Source organism: Sceloporus undulatus, chromosome 1 (genome assembly GCF_019175285.1).
Source record: "Sceloporus undulatus isolate JIND9_A2432 ecotype Alabama chromosome 1, SceUnd_v1.1, whole genome shotgun sequence".
NCBI classification, from domain to species: domain Eukaryota; kingdom Metazoa; phylum Chordata; class Lepidosauria; order Squamata; family Phrynosomatidae; genus Sceloporus; species Sceloporus undulatus.
This window is the reverse complement of record NC_056522.1, coordinates 128,636,997-128,657,231: the sequence shown is the minus strand read 5'-3', so window position 1 is coordinate 128,657,231 and position 20,235 is coordinate 128,636,997. Positions and strand designations below refer to the sequence as shown.

The window sequence follows — 20,235 nt, the reverse complement described above, 5'->3', positions numbered from 1 at the left end:
ATGGCGTCTCCCCATCTACATGGGGGCCGCCATGACGACGTCATGACCGCGCCGCCTCTATACGGGGCGGCGCAGATGTGACGTCGTCGCTCTGTGTGAGGGCGCTTAGCGCGCCCTTTGCGCGGAGCAGGAAGGAGCTCCGTTTCGGAGCTCCTTCCTGGTTTGCGGCGCTGCTTTGCGTTGCTGGGCAAAGCCTTCAGACAGCTGCGCCCAGCAACGCAAGGGAGAAAGGGGCCAAGCGGCCCCTTTCTCCCTCTCCCCGCCACCGCGGGGTGTCCTTGGGGCTTGAAGCCCCAAGGACACCCCTTTCCAGGCTGCGGGGAAGCGGCCTTTTGCTGCTTCCCCACAACCTGGAAAGCGGCGGATCGGGGCCTCAGCGGCTGCCGTTCTAACCACTGAGGCCCCGATACCCCAGGGAAAGGGGCAGGTACAGGCCACCTCAAAGGGGCGGTCTGTAACGCGCCATAGACTCCTCCAGATGCAAATCCCAGGAGCCCTAGCTAGAATGGCCAGTGGTGGAGAATGCTGAGAATTGCAATCAAGCATTTTTTTTTTCATCTGGAGGGTTTTATGATTGCTGCAACCTACAGCCACGGGTATTACTAGGGGGGGTGCAGGGGGTAGAACCGCACTGGGTGACACTTCAAAGGGGGTGAATACCCGGTGGGGCAGGATTCACACTGCAATGAATGTTATGAAACAGATACTTAAATCTGTATATTTCTATGGTCTACTTCAGAACTTTACTAAACATTGCAACTTTTTAGAAATTATCTTTTAAATTAGATCTTAAGTTCTGTTGTATCCTATGGTTGAAAATGAGCTAAACTGTTTTTTTCTATTTTCTTTATTTTTGTGTTCTTGGCTAGGAAGAACTCCTTGCCATTAATGTGTCATATAAGAACGTGTTTTGAAATAATTGTTTTGTGTACCCATTCTATATAATTAATCTGCTTTTAAGAGATAAGGGTCCTTACACTGCCATTATTTTCCCCACATAAAAGTCCTATGTTTGCCATCTTGGCTGTATTCTGATGTTGCAAATAAATAAATAAATAAATAAATAAATAAAATGGAAAGTATAAAAATATTCGTACACAAGACAATTTATCCAGCAATGTTATTGTAGTAGCATAAGGCTGCTTGAACTTGTTGCACTGTTTATTCAGAGTTAGTGCAAAGGTAGTACACAATATAATTTTTTTTATTGTTAGATGATTGTGCAAGAGGTTTCTAAGCAGTTGTGCCACTGCTTGTGTAAGCAGCCTTACAACCTTTTGAGCAACTTCTTCTTCAGGATTTGAGGCCAACCTACCAGACACTCTCTGCCCACAATTTTACAATCTAATGTATATGGCATAAGTGGGAAACAGGAGGCAAAAGAAAAAGAAAAGATGTCATAAGGAGGTGGCATTTAACCTATACATCACAGGTTCCCAAGCAGAGAAACCTAGGGTTCTGCAAGAGGTCACTAGAGGTTCTGAGACAGATTTGATTAAAACCCTTTTTGAGTTGTAGATATAATAATTTTTATTCAGAGGTTCCCTGAAACCAAAAAAATATTAAAAGGGTTCTTCCAGGTTGAGAATAGCTGCTATACTTTCTTACATCTGTTCAGTGAATACAAAACATATAATAAGTACATTTAACATGTTGTAAGAGACTTTTCAAAATAAGATTTTCCCCCTCCTCTGTAAAGATAGCTTAGTATACACACAGCTGAAACACTTTTCATATATGGTGTGTGTTTCCACCATTTTAGTTTAATAACGCACTCAGACCCTTATGCCACACACACAGAAAACATGCATTTCCTATGTATTTGCCAATCTTTTCCATATGTACAGGTTTCATTCTAACTGTTCCATGGGAGGGAAAGTATTCCCACCCAGGGCTTCTTGCCATTGTCACATTCCCTTTATAAGTTCTTTTCCTCTGTCCACACGTCATCAGTGACTCCCTTCCATCTGGTTTCTTTCTCTTGAGCTAATAAATGTTTCACAAAACAATTAGCATTTATAAAACTCTCTTCTTCAGCAGACAAACACTTGCAGAATATGTCACTTGGGTGAAAAAAAGAATTTGATTGCCAATTATTCCCACACCCCTAAAAGGATAAAAGAGCTTCAGACCTAGCATGGGAGTTTATTTCACCGCCCTTTCCCATTCTTTCAAAAACTGCAGAAGTACAGATCGGGTACAGAATATCATGATTGGGTATGGGATGCCTCCTATCTGGGCACGAAGGCGTGGAATAAAATCTGTGTTTAAAAGTTTTCAGCCTGCGCCTAGCTTAGGAGGAAAGGATGGGAAAGGGCAATATAATAAACTCCTTAGTATCTCTCCAGTAAGCCAATCACAAACGCAAAATAAACTATATACCTCTTGCTGCAAAGAGTGATACAGTTCAAATGCCAAGCATCTGTTCATATAGGATTAGCTCTGCACTGACTATTTTCCTGTTTCAATCTGGAAAAAAAAAGTGCTGTTAGGATAAAAAATATTCATCTCCTCAAACCCTTCAAGAAAATATTTACTTTTACAAAAAACAAAACAAAAAACAAACAAAGCAAAAACAAACCCCCCCCCCCCCCCCGTTTATTGTCATTTATTCCCCTGCTTCAGCCTTACACTCTTACTTCCTTCTTTTTGAGATTAATGTCATAAGTGATACTGGATAGTAGAAATCGAAGTACTAAACAGAATGACATCACAGTGCTATAGTCAATCAGATTTAGCTTTACAGATATATCACTTAAGATAATATATCCTGGCCATGTAGCAAAGTATTGTACAGTAACATCCAAAATTCACAAAACATTGTTACTTTTTTTGGTCCAACCAAAATGCACAAAATACATGTTGCAAACCTTCGAAGCTCCACTGGCTTTTTCATCAGGCAAAATGTTAAAAATCATACTGGAGTGGAGGGGGGGATATAACAATGATAATCACAAGCCTGAATTTTGTCAGAGATGTAGCTGTTCTCAGTTCAGGTGGTACTGTAGAGAAATTCATGCAGGTGGGCCACTCTTCCTCCTGGCGTTGTAGGTACTCCAGGAAATGAAAATATTTAACATTTCATTAGGAAGACAAAGAGAGATACACCTCTTGAGATGCTTTGTTGAGCAGAGAGCACTGATTTCCTGAAGTACCCTGGAGTTCTCCTGTATGATTTTCAACATCTTTGCCTGATGAAGAAGCCAGTGGAGCTTTGAAAGCTTGCAACATGTATTTTGTGTATCTTGGTTGGGTCATAAAAGGTATCACTGTTGTATATAGCCAATGTGGAATCCTGTGGTTAATGGGCAGGCACCACAATCCTGTATAGCAAGTCAAATCCCCCTAGGTGATGACATTATTAAGAACAAAGCAAATTGAAAAAGAGAAAGAAAAAGAAAATAACAAAAAGATAACAATTTTTCACAGGCATTGCTGAGGAATTATTGAAAAAATTGGTGCTTTAAAAGTTTATGCCCACAATTCAGAACAGTTAGCCAGACTTAACCATGTTTATTTCAATTGGCCAAAGCTATTAAACTTTGTTGGACTGTGGCCAGGAAGGGTTCGCGTGTGTCAGTATTGCTTGCCTTATACAGCTGATAAGTATCCCTGTGTTTACTAAACAGATTGAACTTGGTCACATGATCTTGTATTGCAATCCCAGACTTGCTGCTCAGGAGACTTGCTGTGAAATATCTGAGGATATGGTAAGTTATAAAATTAACAATGCATCTAATATGTTTTCACTAGTTCTGAGTTATGAAAGTTAGATTTAAAAAGAATGAATCTAATGATGTACTGATACCTTCCATAACTAAGCAGTGGGAGGGGCCCTACCATTGTTTGGATGCAGATGGCCTCAGCATGCCATTGCATTCATTCTTCTTAAATATAAATTCCCAATGAAAAGAAACTGGCAGCATGAGCTTTCACAGACTTGACTCTACTTCCTCAGACTCAAGTCTGTGAAAGCTCATGCTTCAAGCATCATTCTTTCAGTCAGTCTCAAAGGTGCTACAAGACCCCTTGGTATATTGATTTTCCACACTAACTTGGCTACATCTTGGAATAAATTCCCAGTTCTGCTTCTTCACCCTTATAGAAATGTAACTAAATCATACAACATCATTGGAATGGTCTGTTCTTTGAAACAAAAGCTTACATTAGATTTGTTTTTCATACTAGAAAGTATGGAATGAAAAGGTATTAAAACTGGAGAAACAATGGAGCTTATCAGATGAACTTTAAAACCGGATCAAGTGTCCTGGGCTGCAGCCAGGATGTGGGATGGAGGTGGGGATTATTGCATGCTAAATTGCTACTAATCACCGCCCACCATCAGCTTGGGTCCAAACTGGGTCCCAGCCGCGTTTTGCCAGCACATTTTCGAAGTCGGAAGATTTCAGGCTTCAAAAAAGTGGTGGCAAACATGGCTGGGACCCAGCTTAGATCTAGGCTGATGGCAAGTGGTGATTAGGTGGCGATTTAGCATACAATAATCCCCACCTCCATCCCGCGTCCTGGCTGCAGCCCAGGACGCTTGGTCCGGTTTTAAAGTCCGTCTGATAAGCTCCAAACTTTCAACAACCAAAAGGTGAAAAGTTTGCTTCACATCAGTTAAGATGATCCTTATGGATGGCTCTTGTAGATGCATAGACACATTACACTGATATCAGTACATTATTTAGCATGATCAGTATAACTTTTGATGATAACTTTCCATTATGGCCTTTGCCCTATGTATTCTCTTTTGCCTTTGATTTGACTGAAAGTCAGCTGAACTCTGCATCCAGAAAGAGTCCTCTGTGATGAGCCAGGTCACGGCTATAAAACAAAATATCAGACAGAAACACTATTAAAAAATCTTTAATAAGACATGGTACAGAACAGCATTTTGTGAGGGTGGTGATATTATTCTTCAAAATAAAAAGTTGTGATGATCTTTGCTGGACCAAGGCTATTTTTAAAAAATGCTCACATTTTATTTGCATGGAAAATAGATGATAGCTTACACTTGGGAAATCATAGAATCATAGAGTTGGAAGAGACCACTAGGGCCATCCAGTCCAACCCCCTGCCATGCAGGAAATCCAAATCAAAGCATCCCTGACAGATGGCCATCCAGCCTCTGTTTAAAGACCTCCAAGGAAGGAGACTCTATCACCCTCCGAGGGAGTGCATTCCACTGTCGAACAGCCCTTACTGTCAGGAAGTTCCTCCTAATGTTCAGGTGGAATCTCTTTTCCTGTAGCTTGCATCTATTGTTCCGGGTCCTGTTCTCTGGAGCAGCAGAAAACAAGCTTGCTCCCTCTTCAATATGACATCCTTTCAAATATTTAAACAGGGCGATCATATCACCTCTTAACCTTCTTTTCTCCAGGCTAAACATCCCCAGCTCCCTAAGTCGTTCCTCATAGGGCATGGTTTCCAGACCCTTCACCATTTTTGTCGCCCTCCTTTGGACACGCTCCAGTTTCTCAATGTCCTTTCTGAATTGTGGTGCCCAGAACTGGACACAATATTCTAGGTGGGGCCTGACCAAAGCAGAATACAGTGGCGCTATTACTTCTCTTGATCTAGACACTATACTTCTATTGATGCAGCCTAAAATAGCATTGGCCTTTTTAGCTGCCGCATCACACTGTTCACTCATGTTCAACTTGTGGTCTACTTGGACTCCTAGATCCCTTTCACACGTAGTTTCATTCAGCCAGGTGTCACCCATCCTATATCTGTGCATTTTATTTTTCCGCCCTAAGTGCAATACCTTACATTTCTCCGTGTTGAATTTCATTTTGTTAGCTTTGGCCCAGCTTTCTAGTCTATTCAGGTCATTTTGAATCTTGATCCTGTCCTCTGGGGTATTAGCTATTCCCCCTAATTTGGTGTCATCTGCAAATTTGATAAGTATGCTCCCAATTCTGTCATCCAGGTCATTGATAAAGATGTTGAATAGCACTGGGCCCAGGACAGAGCCCTTTGGGACCCCACTGGTCACTTCTCTCCAGGATGAAAAGGAGCCATTGTTGAGCACCCTTTGGGTTCGGCCGGTCAACCAATTACAGATCCATTTAACAGTTCCTTTATCTAGCCCACATTTTACAAGCTTGTTTGCAAGAATGTCATGGGAAACCTTGTCAAAGGCCTTAGTGAAATCAAGATATACTATATCCACAGCATTCCCTTCATCTACCAAGCTGGTAATTTTATCAAAGAAAGAGATTAGGTTTGTCTGGCATGACTTGTTTCTTTGAAACCCATGTTGACTTTTTGTGATTATGGCATTGCCTTCTAGATGTTCACAGACTCTCTGTTTAATGATCTGCTCCAGAATCTTTCCTAGTACTGATGTCAGACTAACTGGACGATAATTGTTGGGATCCTCTTTTTTCCCCTTTTTGAAGATGGGGACAACGTTTGCTCTTCGCCAGTCTGCTGGGATCTCTCCTGTTTTGCAGGAGTTTTCAAAGATCATTGCCAATGACTCCGATATTACATTTGCCAGTTCTTTTAATACCCTTGGATGGAGTTCATCTGGTCCCGGAGACTTAAATTCATTTAGATTAATAAGGTGTTCCTCTACTATCTCTTTACTTATTCTGTACTGAAATGCCCCTATCCTGTCCTCTGCTCCATTATCCTCAGGTTGAGCACCCTTTGCCTTTTCTGAGAAGACTGAGGCAAAGAAGGTGTTGAGTAATTCTGCCTTTTCTCTGTCTTCTGTTAGCATTTTGCCATCTTCTCCATGCAGTGGCCCTACCGTTTCCTTCTTCTTCCTTTTGCTGCGGACATATCCAAAAAAGCCCTTTTTATTGTTCTTAACCTCTCTAGCAAGCCTGAGTTCATTCTGTGCTGTAGCTTTTCTGACTTTACCCCTACACATGCCTGCTATTTCTTTGAATTCCTTTTTTGTGATTTCCCCCTTTTTCCATTTCTTATACATGTTCCGTTTCAAACTTAGCTCGGTTGAAAGTTCCTTAGTCATCCATCCTGGTTTCGTGAGACACCTCCCGTTTTTCTTTCTCACTGGAACTGTTTGAAATTGTGCCTTCAGTATCTCCCTTTTGAGAAAGTCCCATACGTCCTGAACTCTTTTATCTTTTAGTATTTCTGACCATGGAATCGCCCTCAATACTTCTCTAAGTTTACTAAAATCCGCTCTCCTAAAGTCTAGGATGCGTGTCTGACTATGCCTGGCTTCTCCTTTCCACTGTATTATAAACTCCAGGAGAACATGGTCACTTCCACCTAATGATCCCACCACTTGCACCCCATTAACCAGGTCATCCTTGTTGGTTAGGATCAGATCTAAAATAGCTGACCCCCTTGTTGCCTCTTCCACCTTTTGGACCATAAAATTGTCTTCCAGGCAAGTGAGGAATTTGCTAGGCCTTGAGGATTTTGCTGAGTTTGACTTCCAACAAATATCAGGATAGTTGAAGTCACCCATCACTACTACATCTCTCTTTTCTGACTGTGTGGTCATCTGTTCTAGAAAGATGTCATCCAATTCCTCTGTCTGACTTGGGGGTCTGTAGTAGACTCCCACCGTAACATCCTTGTTGTTTCTCTCCCCTTTGATTCTTATCCAGATGCTCTCCACCTGGCTTCCATGATTGATGTCCTGGATCTCTTCACTGGTGTAAATATCTCTGACATATAGTGCTATTCCTCCTCCTTTCTTGTTTGGCCTATTTCTCTTAAAAAGGTTATACCCCTCTATTTCCACATTCCAATCATGAGACTCATCCCACCAGGTTTCAGTGATGCCTATTATATCATATTTGCTTTGTTGTACTAGGAGTTCGAGTTCATCTTGCTTATTTCCCATGCTCTGAACTTAGAAGAATGATGTGTCTAACACCATAATCCTATATATTTCAATATCCTATTGAAACCCTACTGAACTTAGTGGAACTTACTCCCATGTAAATGTGCACAAGATTGTGACCATAGGTAGGATCAGAGGTTTGCATTTCTCCAGTATTAAGAAGTAAAATATTGTAAGCATACAGATTTCAAGGAGCTGCTTCATGATACTCTTCAAGGCTCCAATATTTATGTGACCACCACTTTTAAATAAAGAGACAAGAAGATTTCTAGCTACAGAGTAAAATACAATCAGTCATAAGTGCCAATGAGCGTAGGACTAACTTAACAGTAAATTACCACAGGTTTGCTCTATATTCTCAAGCAGCTTTTAAAAAATAAATAAATCACTCATTGCCTGACTTTTAATTCAGTTCAATATTTTATTTATGTTTATATGAACACAGAATTATTTATACATTTTGGTCACTATTGATAAAGTTGACTTATATCAGAATAATATATAATTTCAGTGTCTTTTGGAAGAAAGCTCGAAAACAACTACAGTACCACCATCAACCATTCATGTTGGTGAAATACTTGCACTTCCCCTGATGGAAAAAAAACCTGAAGAAAAATGTTTTTGCTACCCAAACAAGGTATATGAATCTTTTGTTTGTATCCAAGCTTTGTGACTTGTAAAGTTGGTGCTCGTTTGAATAGCTGGTTGCTTTTTGTTACATGTAATATTGCTTTAATAAACATGTCAGCTAAGAATTAAAATTCAAACAGAGATGGGAATTTTTTGCCCTTCCTTTTTTAAAAATTAAACATAAACACAACTACATACACTTTTTAAACATATATCTAAAACAACAGCAAAACTAGAGAACAACACAAAAACAAACAATACCTACTGATTTCCCAATCCCAAACTGATGGCTATATTCCACTATTACTATTAATAGTAATATCACTATTATTATATTTATGCTTCTACTACATAGAAACTATGGCGCCTTACAGACAGGCCTAAGCGGCGCCATTGTTGCGCCAGGAATACACGTGAGGGGCGGCGCTTCCGGACGTGCTTTGCCCCTCACGTGTATTCCATACGGCAAGATGGCAGCACCCTATACAGATGGGCACGGCCATCTTGACGTAACGGACGCGCAGCATCCGGACGTCTAAACCCGGAAGAGACGTCGCGAGTGCGCGCTTTGGCACTTGCAATGTCTCTTCCGGGTTGCCAGAAGGAGCGCGATTTTCGCGCTCCTTTTTTACAGCGCGGGGGAGTTGCACGGTTTGGCTGCAGCAGCTTCCCCGCGCTGCAACCGGCAGCGGCCCAAGACCGCCCCTTTTGGGCGGTCTGTAACGGGCCTATGTTAAATTTACAAAACCTAAAACAAAAGTATATCTGCAATTAAATTGTAAAAAGGTAATAAATAATTCCCAAACTTTCTTAGAAATTTTCAGAGATTTATCCCTAATCAATATTGTTAATTTATCTATTTTAGCAAGTTCAATTATCTTCATCAGCCAATCTTCTTTTGTTGGGATAATGACATCTTTCCATCTTTTGACATACACAATTCTAGCTACAGTAATCCTATAACGTAAAGTCCTTCCAAATTTCTGATCAGTTTGTTCATTTAACATTCCCAGCAAGAAAGGCTCTGGTTTCAACTATATTTTCAATTTTAAAATGTCTTCCAACATTAATTGAATTTGAGTTCATTATTTCCAGGCTTCATCACAAGTACACCACATGTGGTAAAAAGTCCCAATCTTCTTTTTACATTTCCAACATTTATTTGAACTATTTTTGAACATGTTTTGATAATCTGTCTGGGACTAGATACCATCTAGACATCATCTTATAAAAGTTTTCTCTCAAATCATAATTGAAAGTAAATTTCAAAGGCTGTGTCCACAGCTTTTCCCATTCGAATTGAGGAAACAATATTTTGAGCCCTTTTCACTATACAGTAAAAAATTTTACCTGTTCCCTTTCTTTTTCAAATCTCAGTAACAATTTATACATTTTAGTAACCAAATGTTTATCATCAGTACTTAATTGAAGCTTAAACTCAGATTTCATTGTTTCAAACCCTTCAATGTTTTTGCCCATTTTAAATCTTTCAAATAACTATAACAAAACCAGTCACACAACCTTCAGATTCTAATTCTTCTCTTGGTTTTAATCAAAAGCTGTGTTTGCGTTGCATAAATAATCAAGGTTGGCACCACTTTACCTGCCATGGTTCAATGTTATGGAAGTCTGGAAATTGTCATTTTGTGAGACAATTAGCCTTCTCTGTCAGGGAGCCCTGGTAACCTAACAAACTACAATTTCCAGGCAGTTAAAGTGGTGTCAACCTGGATTATTTCTGCAGTGCAGACAAAGCTTAGATTGTTTATTTTCTAGTATTAACAAGTCTTTGGCAGTTTCCAGACTGCCAAAAAGTACATGCTCGGAATGTACTAGGGTTAGGAAAGGGCGTCCCTTCCGGCCACCCTAACCCTAGTACGTGCTGAGCACGTACAAAATGGCAGCACCCTATACACATGAGTGCCGCCATTTTGACATCGCGGACGCTTAGCGTCCGCACAGCGTGGCACAGAAGTGACGCCACAAGTGAGCCATTGGCGCCTTGCGGCATCATTTCCACACTGCAAAAGAACCCGCTTTTTGCATGTTCTTTTTGCAGCGCCAGGGAATTGCGCAGTTTGTCCACTGCGTTTCCCTAGCGCAGCAACCACGGGCTCCGGCAGAGTGCCCTTTTTGGGCGCTCTGTAAAGCGCCTTTGTAAGTTACCCATTTGACCTTAGTATATACTTCTCTCTTATAAAACACATACATCACTGAAAACCAAAGAGGTAATCTTGAATGAAATCTAGCTTTATATATATATATATATATATATATATATTCCACGTATGTAGTAGTGATTGTCTCACATAATGATTATTAAAACTTTAACCAGCTTTCCCTTTATCCTTCCAAAGATAACCATGAAGCCCAAAATTCAAGTCTGAACTCTGTGACATACATTCATTTGTTAAAGTTATCTAGTCCTTCAACCTGCATTAGAGAACATTATGTCCTTTCTATAAATTTGTCAGATTGATACATTCTAAGGGCACAGAAAGGACCAGTGGTCATATCAGGTCATTCATTACCTTGCAAAGGCCATGGTAGTTGTGAGTTAAAGATGGCACAGAGCCACACCAGATACATAGCCTTGATGAAACAAATTTTACCATTTAGAAACTCATGCTATCAAACCCCTATGTCAGCATGGATGTTTGGCATTAAGGAAGATTAGAGGATTCTACCAAAGAGACAAATACTATAATAAAGGATTGTTTCACCTGCTTCATGTTGACCAGAGAAATGTTGCTCCGAGGTATGCTGCAGAGATGAATCTTCTGAACAGTATGAATGACTGTATCCTGAAATAGCTAGTTTGAAAACTGGCACAGTGTGTGATGCTTCTTGGCTCACTGTTATATGGAACAAAGATGTGAATATAAATGGATCACTGTGTAAGAACAGAGTAAACAGGGTTAAGTTCTACATGTTAGCAGAACTGGCATGGGGGTATTTGAGGGCAAAAGCTCACTGCTTTGACCATGTTTCTCCTATATTATTATCCCTTCACTGATGAAACCCTCTTGGTTTAAATATCTAATATTAATGCAGAGATAGTAAAATCAATTTTTTCTTTATTCTTTCATTTACTATTCAATATCTTCCATCAGTATTGTTAACAAGTTGATACATCTTAGAAATAGTGGTAAAAGATATATGCACAGACAAATGGAAATGTAATAGCAATGTATGTATATAGTTTTTTTTCGTTATATACTTTTGATGCTCACAGATTCAATATACAAATAACTTAATCTGTTCTTAGAATAGAAAAGAAAAAGAATACAGTTAAAATCTGCTCAACTGTATACCAAACAGGGATATGTGTGTGTGTGTGTGTGTGTGTGTGTGTGTGTGTGTGTGTGTATGACTGGGGTAGGAGAGAGGAGAGTTAAAGTAAAGGGGGGAAAGTTAGAATTTAGGTGATGTGTGAAAATTTATGAAGATAAACATGTGTGAAGAATAGAAAACCACAACTGTAAAAGATGCTGTGTAATATATATTATTGTATTATATGTTAAAATCCCATCACTAAAAAAATAATAAAAAATATACAAAAATATTGAATAACATGTTCTAATGATAGTTTTATGACATAGGCGTTTATCACACTCCTTACCTACCGCCATGCTCTCGTCGCCCCAGTGGCACCAATCTGGGATGGGAGCCTCCTAGTGGGATCATGGATGGTGCTTTTAAAGGGGAATGCTTCCATTTTCATCATGGAAGCATTCTCGTAATTGTTAGGAAAGGGGCCCTTTTAAATAACAGATCAAATCTTTTTTTTCTTCTGTAAATTTCCTCAAAAATAACTCAGGCATATTGTGCTGGCCTTGTACCTGGCCTTGTAGGGGAGGGGAAAAATAGCCTTCCAGCTATTTTTTGGATTTCAAATTCCTATCAGCTTTAGCCAGCATAGCCAATAGTGAGATGTGACATTAGTTCCAGTCCAATATCTGGAGGGACACGTGAATCACATCCCTAAATTAGAGGGTATTCTCTAATCCTTACTTGTAAAACACCTCTTATCTTTGTTACTTCTTGTACCTAATTTTTTCTAAATTCTAATTTTATTTTAAATAGGGAGAAGCAGGATTGCCCGGTGTAGCAGGTTTGCCAGGCCAGAAAGGAGAAAAGGTAAGACATTAAAATCATATAAAACTTCACTGCCAATGTTATACTGCCCTCGTGTTTTGCTCTTTGGTTCTCTAGTTGCAGGGCATTTTAGAATATCTGGGACAAAAAGAATTTATCCATCTTATTATCTTGTTCTTCTTTTTGTTGTTGTGTGCCTTCATGTTGTTTCTGCCTTATAGCTGTGCTAAGGCAAACCTATGGGTTTTCTGGAGCTGAGAGTATGTCACTTGCCTAATGTCATGAAGTGGGTTTCCACGACTGAATGAGGAATCACTCCCTGATTTCCAGAGTCGTACTCCAATGCTCAAACCATTACTCCATACTAGTTCTCCCACCTTACTCTATACCTCTTTAAAAACATTTTTAATATGTATGATCATATACTTGTTGATCTTATTGCTGAGTTCCCAATCCTGTGCATTCTCACTCGCAGACACTTGGCAATCCTGCTTCTCCCTATTTAAAATAGATCTCTAGGAGGATGGGGGCTTTCTTCATTTTGCCTTTTTGACTATGAAATGCTCTCTCTAAATATATTTGCTTGGCACTAACTCTTAATATGTTTTTGTCACCTGCTGAAAACTGTTTTGGTCAGTAAACTTTTTGATGATTGTAATTCTGAAAGCTGCTGCATCTAGTAGCAGTACTATTTGATTTGGATTTTAGAGGGGGTTCTACTTCTAATTTTCTTTAGTTAGGGCCGGAACAGATAGCCAGGAAGGGGCAGCTTGAAGCCACCCCTGCCGAAGATTCATTGGGGCAGCAGCAAACACATGCCATGGCCCCAATCCATACCGAACTTGGCCCAAATAGGAGTAGAAAAGATCCGCTCCTATTTGGGTTGGCAAAGGGCTGCCTTTTCCGGCCTCAGCACAACCTCACGGTGGCTGCATGATGCTCCAGAAGCATGTAAATGCCACGCCACCTGAGCATCTTGAAGCCATGTCTGGGCTTCTGGGAGGCTTCAGGGAGGAAAGATTTGTTGCTGGTTATTACCTGGTTATTGCCGGGATAAGTCCTCTTTAAACATTATGTGTGTGAAAATGTTCACCGCGGTTGTGCGATCTATACAGGATGTTAGTTTAAACCCCCGATTTCCCCCCATGCGATAAAGTCTTAAGTGCTAAGTGTCTTGCTTACCTTTCTCGTGTAGTCTGTTTTACAAATTCTAACTGGAGACAGGGAAGAACTTCGTTTGGTTTTGTTGCTGTTGTGTGCCTTCAAGTCATTTCTGACTTATAGTGACTTTAAGGCAAACCTCTCATGGGCAAGATCTGTTCAGCGGTTGGGGGGGAGGGGTAATCTTGCTTTTGCTGTCCTTTGAGACTGTGGGGCAGTAAAGACCACCCCGAAATCATGGTCTGCACTTGCCCATTTTAATTGCAGAAGGATGCCTCAGACGGCAAACCGTGCAGCGTCCCTCCATAGTAAAAAGAACCCGGTTCTTTTTGTGGCACGTTGTGTACATCATGAATGCGCCATTGGCGAACTTGTGATGTATGCAACACGCAGCAACGCGCAGACACTGCATGTCATCGTCGTCATCATGGCGGTGCCCATGTGGAGAGGACGCTGCCATGATGACGACTCCCATACGGACTAGAGTTCTGGAGCGTGAGGTTGCCGCGTGCTCTGGAACCCTAGTTTAGGTGCCAGCACGCCACTTTTGGGCAGTGTGTCTTGTGCCAATGTTGACCTTGGAGTGGGATTCCATGACTGAGCAGGGATTCAAACACTGGTCTTCAGAGTCGTAGATCACTATCATACTATAAATATAATAGAACTATTATTATACTTTAACTTCTTTAGCTGTGAATTCCTACTCCTGTGCAATTCTGGGGTTTGTAGTTGAGTGAGGCCCAAAAGCTCTTTTGCTGAGAATTGTAGATGCCCTCCCTAAACTGCAAATCCTAGGATTCCATAGGAGGCAGCCATAGCACTTAAAGTAGAATAATAGTGCTGTAACAGTGTAGTTTGATATTGTCTGTAGTTCAGTGCTGAAACTACTGCACCACACAGGCTCACTTGGTAAAAATATACTGAATTCACAAAGAACATGTATAGTATTAGTGTATCTGGGAGAGGTGTGGACAGAAATCCATGCATTATATAACAACTCTTCTTAGTGCCCTTCCGTGTGCCCTCCACACCCATTTGTCCTTGTTTTCTGCCTCTTTTGACCCAGTTTGAAGCACTGTCTCTAGTCTAGTTCTTATCTTTGCTTAAAATTGAAGATTCATGTCTTATATGTGAACCCTCTTCTCTTTCTCTATAGTTGGGTAGTGTAGCATTTGCTATTAGCCTCTGGTCTGTTGATATTTGTTTTAAAAAATCAGTGTTAATTTGATCATCTGTTATGAAAGTTTTATCAGTACTGCAAACGTGTGCATTATCAGTTGAACTGATATTAATCTTGTTGGTAGTGTTATCTACCAAGAGTTAGCTATGCTTTCCTCTTCTCCATTTCCCACTTAAGATTTCTAAACACAGAATAAAGTACTTGTTAGTACTATCATAATAACACAGCTAACGCTATCTCCCTTTTCAAATGCTCCTATCTACAGACCTCATTTTGTGAATTATGACTCCTACTTTTCCTAGCTTTTTCCAGCTGTGTTTCAGATTTTATCAGTATCCTCCTGCACCCAGTACCAAAGCTATGACTGAACATCAGTTTTCCAGAAATGATATTCGACATGTCTAAAAACTCTAATAGGCCTTTCCATGTTGCCCTTTGTGTTTTGCTTTAACCAGTTTCTTATCTATCTACATTACCACCATACAGTCCATGATTTCCAATTTAAGTTATAATCTCCCATATGGCACTATGCTATGTGCTTTGCTAAAATGTGCACAGACTAAACTGACAGTATTTCCCTTGTCCAGAAAACCAATTATCTTCTCCAGATTAGTTTGACATATTCTACCTTTCAAGGACCTATGCTACAATCCTTATTGTTTGACCCTTCCTTCTTGCATCATTCTTTCCTTCAGTATTTCCTTTGGGAGTATAAGTTTCATTGATGTGAGCAAGTAAAACAAAGCAAAAAACATTGCAGTTAACATAGCACTCTGACCTCAAGAAGTGAAACGCATTCACTTGGAAAGCAGCCCAGTTGCTTTGTATGAAACTTAGCATCATTTAACAGATAAGACACCAGAGACTTCGTCTGTACTTGCAACAGAATGAGGCGGCAGAATGCACTGCATCACTTACCGTTGTAGGTAGGGGATCATTTTTGAATAATCATGTCTTGTTTAACAGTCCCTAGGAATAGAAAACCAGTTCAGAAGGCAAATTACTGGGAAACAATACTTCACCTTGATAGGCTAATTTTATATTACATGATTGGTTAACCATTAATTAAGAAGCCAAGCACTTCCTCCAGTCCATCTGCCTTGGTCCAGGCCTCGGAGGTGGAGAACTGCTGGACCTGATCCCCTTCCCCACCACCACTCCCTTCTCCTTTTGTGTCGTGTTTTCTTAGATTGTAAGCCTGAGGGCAGGGAACCGTCTAACTAAAAGATTGTATGTACAGCGCTGTGTAAATTTACAGCGCTTTATAAATAAAGGTTAATAATAATAATAATAATAATAATAATAATAATAATAATAATAATGGTTGGGGATGTAGATGTGCTCCCCTCCACATATCCATCTTGGCATAAGCGAAGTTCATTATGTTCTTTGGGGACTTTCCTATCTGAATGACACCTTAAAGTGGGCCCTTGATATCCACTAGGGATTGGTTCCAGGACTCTCAGTGGATACCAAAATCCATGGATGCTCAAATCCCATTAAATGTGATGGAATTGTAAAATGCTATACCGTATATAAAATGCCAAAATCAAGGTTTGCTTTTTGGAATTTATATATAGCTCAGACATGACATTGAACCTAAGATTGAGGGGCAGACGAGATAATACTGGTGTCCTCATGAAAGCATAGACACCAACTGCACCAATAGGGCAGGGAGAACCCCAATTAATTACCCTCTATTCAGTTATTTTTAAAATGTCCTAGTTTCTCTCTCTTTCCCCTTTGCATTCAGCTTACATCAAGTGTTGCAAACTGAATTGAAAGTGCAAAAGTAGTCTGCATGCAGGTACGGTACCTTAGCAGGGGGAGAAGAAAGGAGAAGGTGACATCTTGCCTTTCCCTCAGGTAAAACCAAACCTCTGCAGCATCTCCTAACTTGTGTGTTCTTCCTCATGAACAATTTTTGCCATCTTGACCACACTCTGGCGTTACTTGGACACATGTGTCCCAATTTTCATCTGTGAAATGCTGGAGGGCATGGGAAAACCTTCTGATTCTAAATACACTACACACAAGAAGGATGGGCAGGCTAGTCTTTCCTCCTTCATTGCTACCGCCACAGAACCTGGAGTGTCATTCAGATTGAGAAACCATGCCTAATGAGGAGCAATGTAAGGAGCTGGGTATGTTTCGCTTAGAGAAGAGAAGGTTAAGCGGTGATATGACAGCCCTGTTTTAAAATTTGAAGAGATGTCATACTGAAGATGGAGCAACTTTGTTTTCTACTTCTCCAGAGACTAGAAAATGGATCAACAGATTCAAACTACAAGAAAAGAGATTCTGTCTCAACATTAGGAAGAACTTCCTGAGAGTAGAACACACTCCCTCAGAGTGTGGTGGAGTCTCCTTCTTTGAAGATTTTTACGAAGAGGCTGGATGGTCATTTGTAAGGAGTGCTATGATATGTGTATTCCTGCATTGCAGGAGGTTGGAGTTGATGGCCGTTGTGGTCTCTTCCAACTCTTTGATTCTATGAGAGAGTGCATGAATATAGGAGTTCTCTTTTTCTCTCCATAAAGTCACTTTCCATGTGTGAAGAGACATAGCCCTCCTCTTGCATTCACTGTATTAGGAATCAGAATATCTGATGAGGGCTGAAGCAGTAGTGCTTCTTATTTGCATGCCAATGCCCCTTGTAAAGTGACTAGCTGACGTTTTATTCAGTAAAGGGGTGCCTATGCGAAAAGCCCTGAACACTCTTACCAACATTACTATCAGCCTCCTCCTAATATATATCTCTGTTGCATCATGAATCCTCTGTATAAGAAGTTAATTGAGCTTAGGATAAAAGTGCTTGCAGTGATAGAGCATAAGGCATTATGCCTCAGGAGAAGGCAGGAGAGTATGGGTTTCTACTCCTTGAACCCCTCTTAGTTAAAAGATATACACTCCCCACTGTTTTATGGATAAATGTGGCAGACATGTGTGCATAAAAGACTAAGTTTCCCCCAATGTCTCTTATTTAGCATCAACAGAGGTGCAGCTACACTATATAAATAATGCAATTTGACACCACTTTAAGTGTTGTAGCTCCATCCTTTGGAATCCTGGAGTTTGTACAAGAACTTCAGCTTTCTCTGCCAAAGAGTGCTGATATCTCGCAGTTCTACAAACACCTGGATTCTCTGAGATTGAGCAATGGCAGTTAAAGCAGTCATTCCACATTATTTGTACAGTGTACATACACCCTCATTCTCCTGCTGAAAGATACATACTGTATCTATTTTCCCACAAAGCTGAAGTTATAACCCCTCAAAGAAATAAGATAACACACTGGTTTGGTATCAGGAACAGAGATGTAGGAATCTCAAATGCCAAGAGCAGTAGGAAAAGGTCAGGCATCTTACTGTGTTCTATTGAAACTTCAAACATTTGGATTGTTTCTCTTCTAATAATAATAATAAAAAAAGTAGCCAAGCTATACATATATCTCCACTCTTCTGAAGCTGACATATACACGAACATGTTTCACAGAATATGCTTTTGTTTTATCTTACCTCATAAATTCTTTCCTTATTTGTTTGTCATTATTTTTTATGGTTTCCTTCCCTGCCTAACAATATTTCTTTCAGTAAGGCTGCTGCTTATAATCTTATAGGATTCAGGCAGCATGACACCATACAGTAACTTAATTCATATTTCTACATACCTTTTTTAAACAATACTCATGATTAAATTTGGCAACATGCTACTGGGGCCTTTGCAACCTTTTTGGAGGAAATCAGAAAAAACCTACTAGTAAGGATAGATAGAATATTTGAAAATATTGGGAAATGGTTGAAAAACGTGTTTGTCAGGTGTCTGGAAACCATGACATGTTCAATGCTAGACTGACAAGAGTTTTCACAATTCTGAACAAAATTCTCACATATTTTTTGCACAGAAAACAACATTTTCAATGCAGGAAGGATAAAATTGTTTTATTCATAAAAATATGCAAATTTGTTGCAGAGTCAATCCCCAGCTATCACATTTTCTGCTGCTTCTTGCATGTTACGTTCATTCAAGAATTACTTGATCTCAGAGAAATGTGTATTTTATGTATAATTCCTAAAATGAAATCATTCTGACAGAGATGGCCATGACATATTCATAATCATGAAAACATAATATTATTTTTGTGCAACCCAAAGTCTTCTAATCAGCACATAATGCAGTTGTGCTTTGGGTGCACTGGGAGCATTCTCCATGGAGTTGTAATCATGTGGGAGAGAAGACTTTACCAACTGACTTTATCTCTGCCAGATTACCCAATGCCAACCTCATGAATCATGTATTGGGGACATGTCTGTAAAGGCAAACCTCTTGAGAATCCATCTGCTATCCCTGAGACTTGGAAGATAGATTGTGTAAGGTTCCAAATGACCAAAGAAGGCAGGGAAAGTGCATGTACAGTAGAATTTGTTTTCTGTGAACAACTAGAGGAAAATGTCCCATAAGGCTTGTGGTATTCCCATACCCATAGATAAAATCCATCAAGACATCAGTTTGATTATTTCCAGATCAGTGTTCACAAAACTGAGCAGCTAAGCCTTTATTGAGACTGAGGATGAGGGCACGATAGGTAATATACTTTTTAAAATTTTGCATCTAAACAAATTCAGGAGTCAATAGTTGCTTCTTTGGTGGGCTTTCTTGTTCTATGACAAATAGGAAGACTAGGACACATCTGCCCCTCAGCATTAAGGAGAGACAACATGGTGTAGTGGCTTGAGCATTAGGCTATGACTCTGGAGACCAAGGTTCAAATTCCTATTTGGCTAAGGTAACCTTTGGGTAAGTCACATTCTCTCAGCTTTGAAAGAAGGCAAACCCCCTCTGAACAAATCTTGCCAAGAAAACTCAATGAATCAGTTAACCTTAGGATTGCCACAAGTCAGAAATGCCTTGGAAATAACAACAGCAGGAAGGCAAGTGTTGTCATCTTCTACTGAGATGAGAATGCAATTAACTTTCTTAACCTAAGGCCGGTCAGAGAACCACTGTGGTGTAATGGTTTCAGTATTTGGACTATGATTCTGGAGACCAGGGTTTGAATCCACAATCAATCATGGAAACCCATTAGGTAACCTTGGGCAAATCACACTCTTTCAGCATTGGAGGAAAAGACAAATCTTGGCAAGAAAACCTCATGATAATTTTGCCTTAGGGTCACCGCAAGTCAGAAATGACCTGAAGACCCACAGCAACAAGGAAGCCATACTACATGTCTGCAAGGCTTGAGAATGTGCAGACAATGTAGAAAGAGTGTCATATTTTGTTAAGAAAGCTTTTCTGGATTTAGAAGAATTTGCTTTTGAGTACACTTTAT

General features: G+C 40.0%; 1 protein-coding gene across 2 annotated transcripts in view; it reads left to right on the top strand.

Moving 5' to 3' along the window:
• Window positions 1-20,235, top strand: part of LOC121918882 (collagen alpha-1(XIX) chain-like) — a 134,787-nt gene that overhangs the window by 79,681 nt on the left and 34,871 nt on the right. For both annotated transcript variants that reach the window (XM_042444900.1, XM_042444899.1), the window contains 3 exons: window positions 3,630-3,710; window positions 8,346-8,471; window positions 12,551-12,604. In XM_042444900.1, the coding sequence (XP_042300834.1) occupies window positions 3,630-3,710; window positions 8,346-8,471; window positions 12,551-12,604 (261 nt within the window). The remainder of the gene's footprint in view (window positions 1-3,629; window positions 3,711-8,345; window positions 8,472-12,550; window positions 12,605-20,235) is intronic.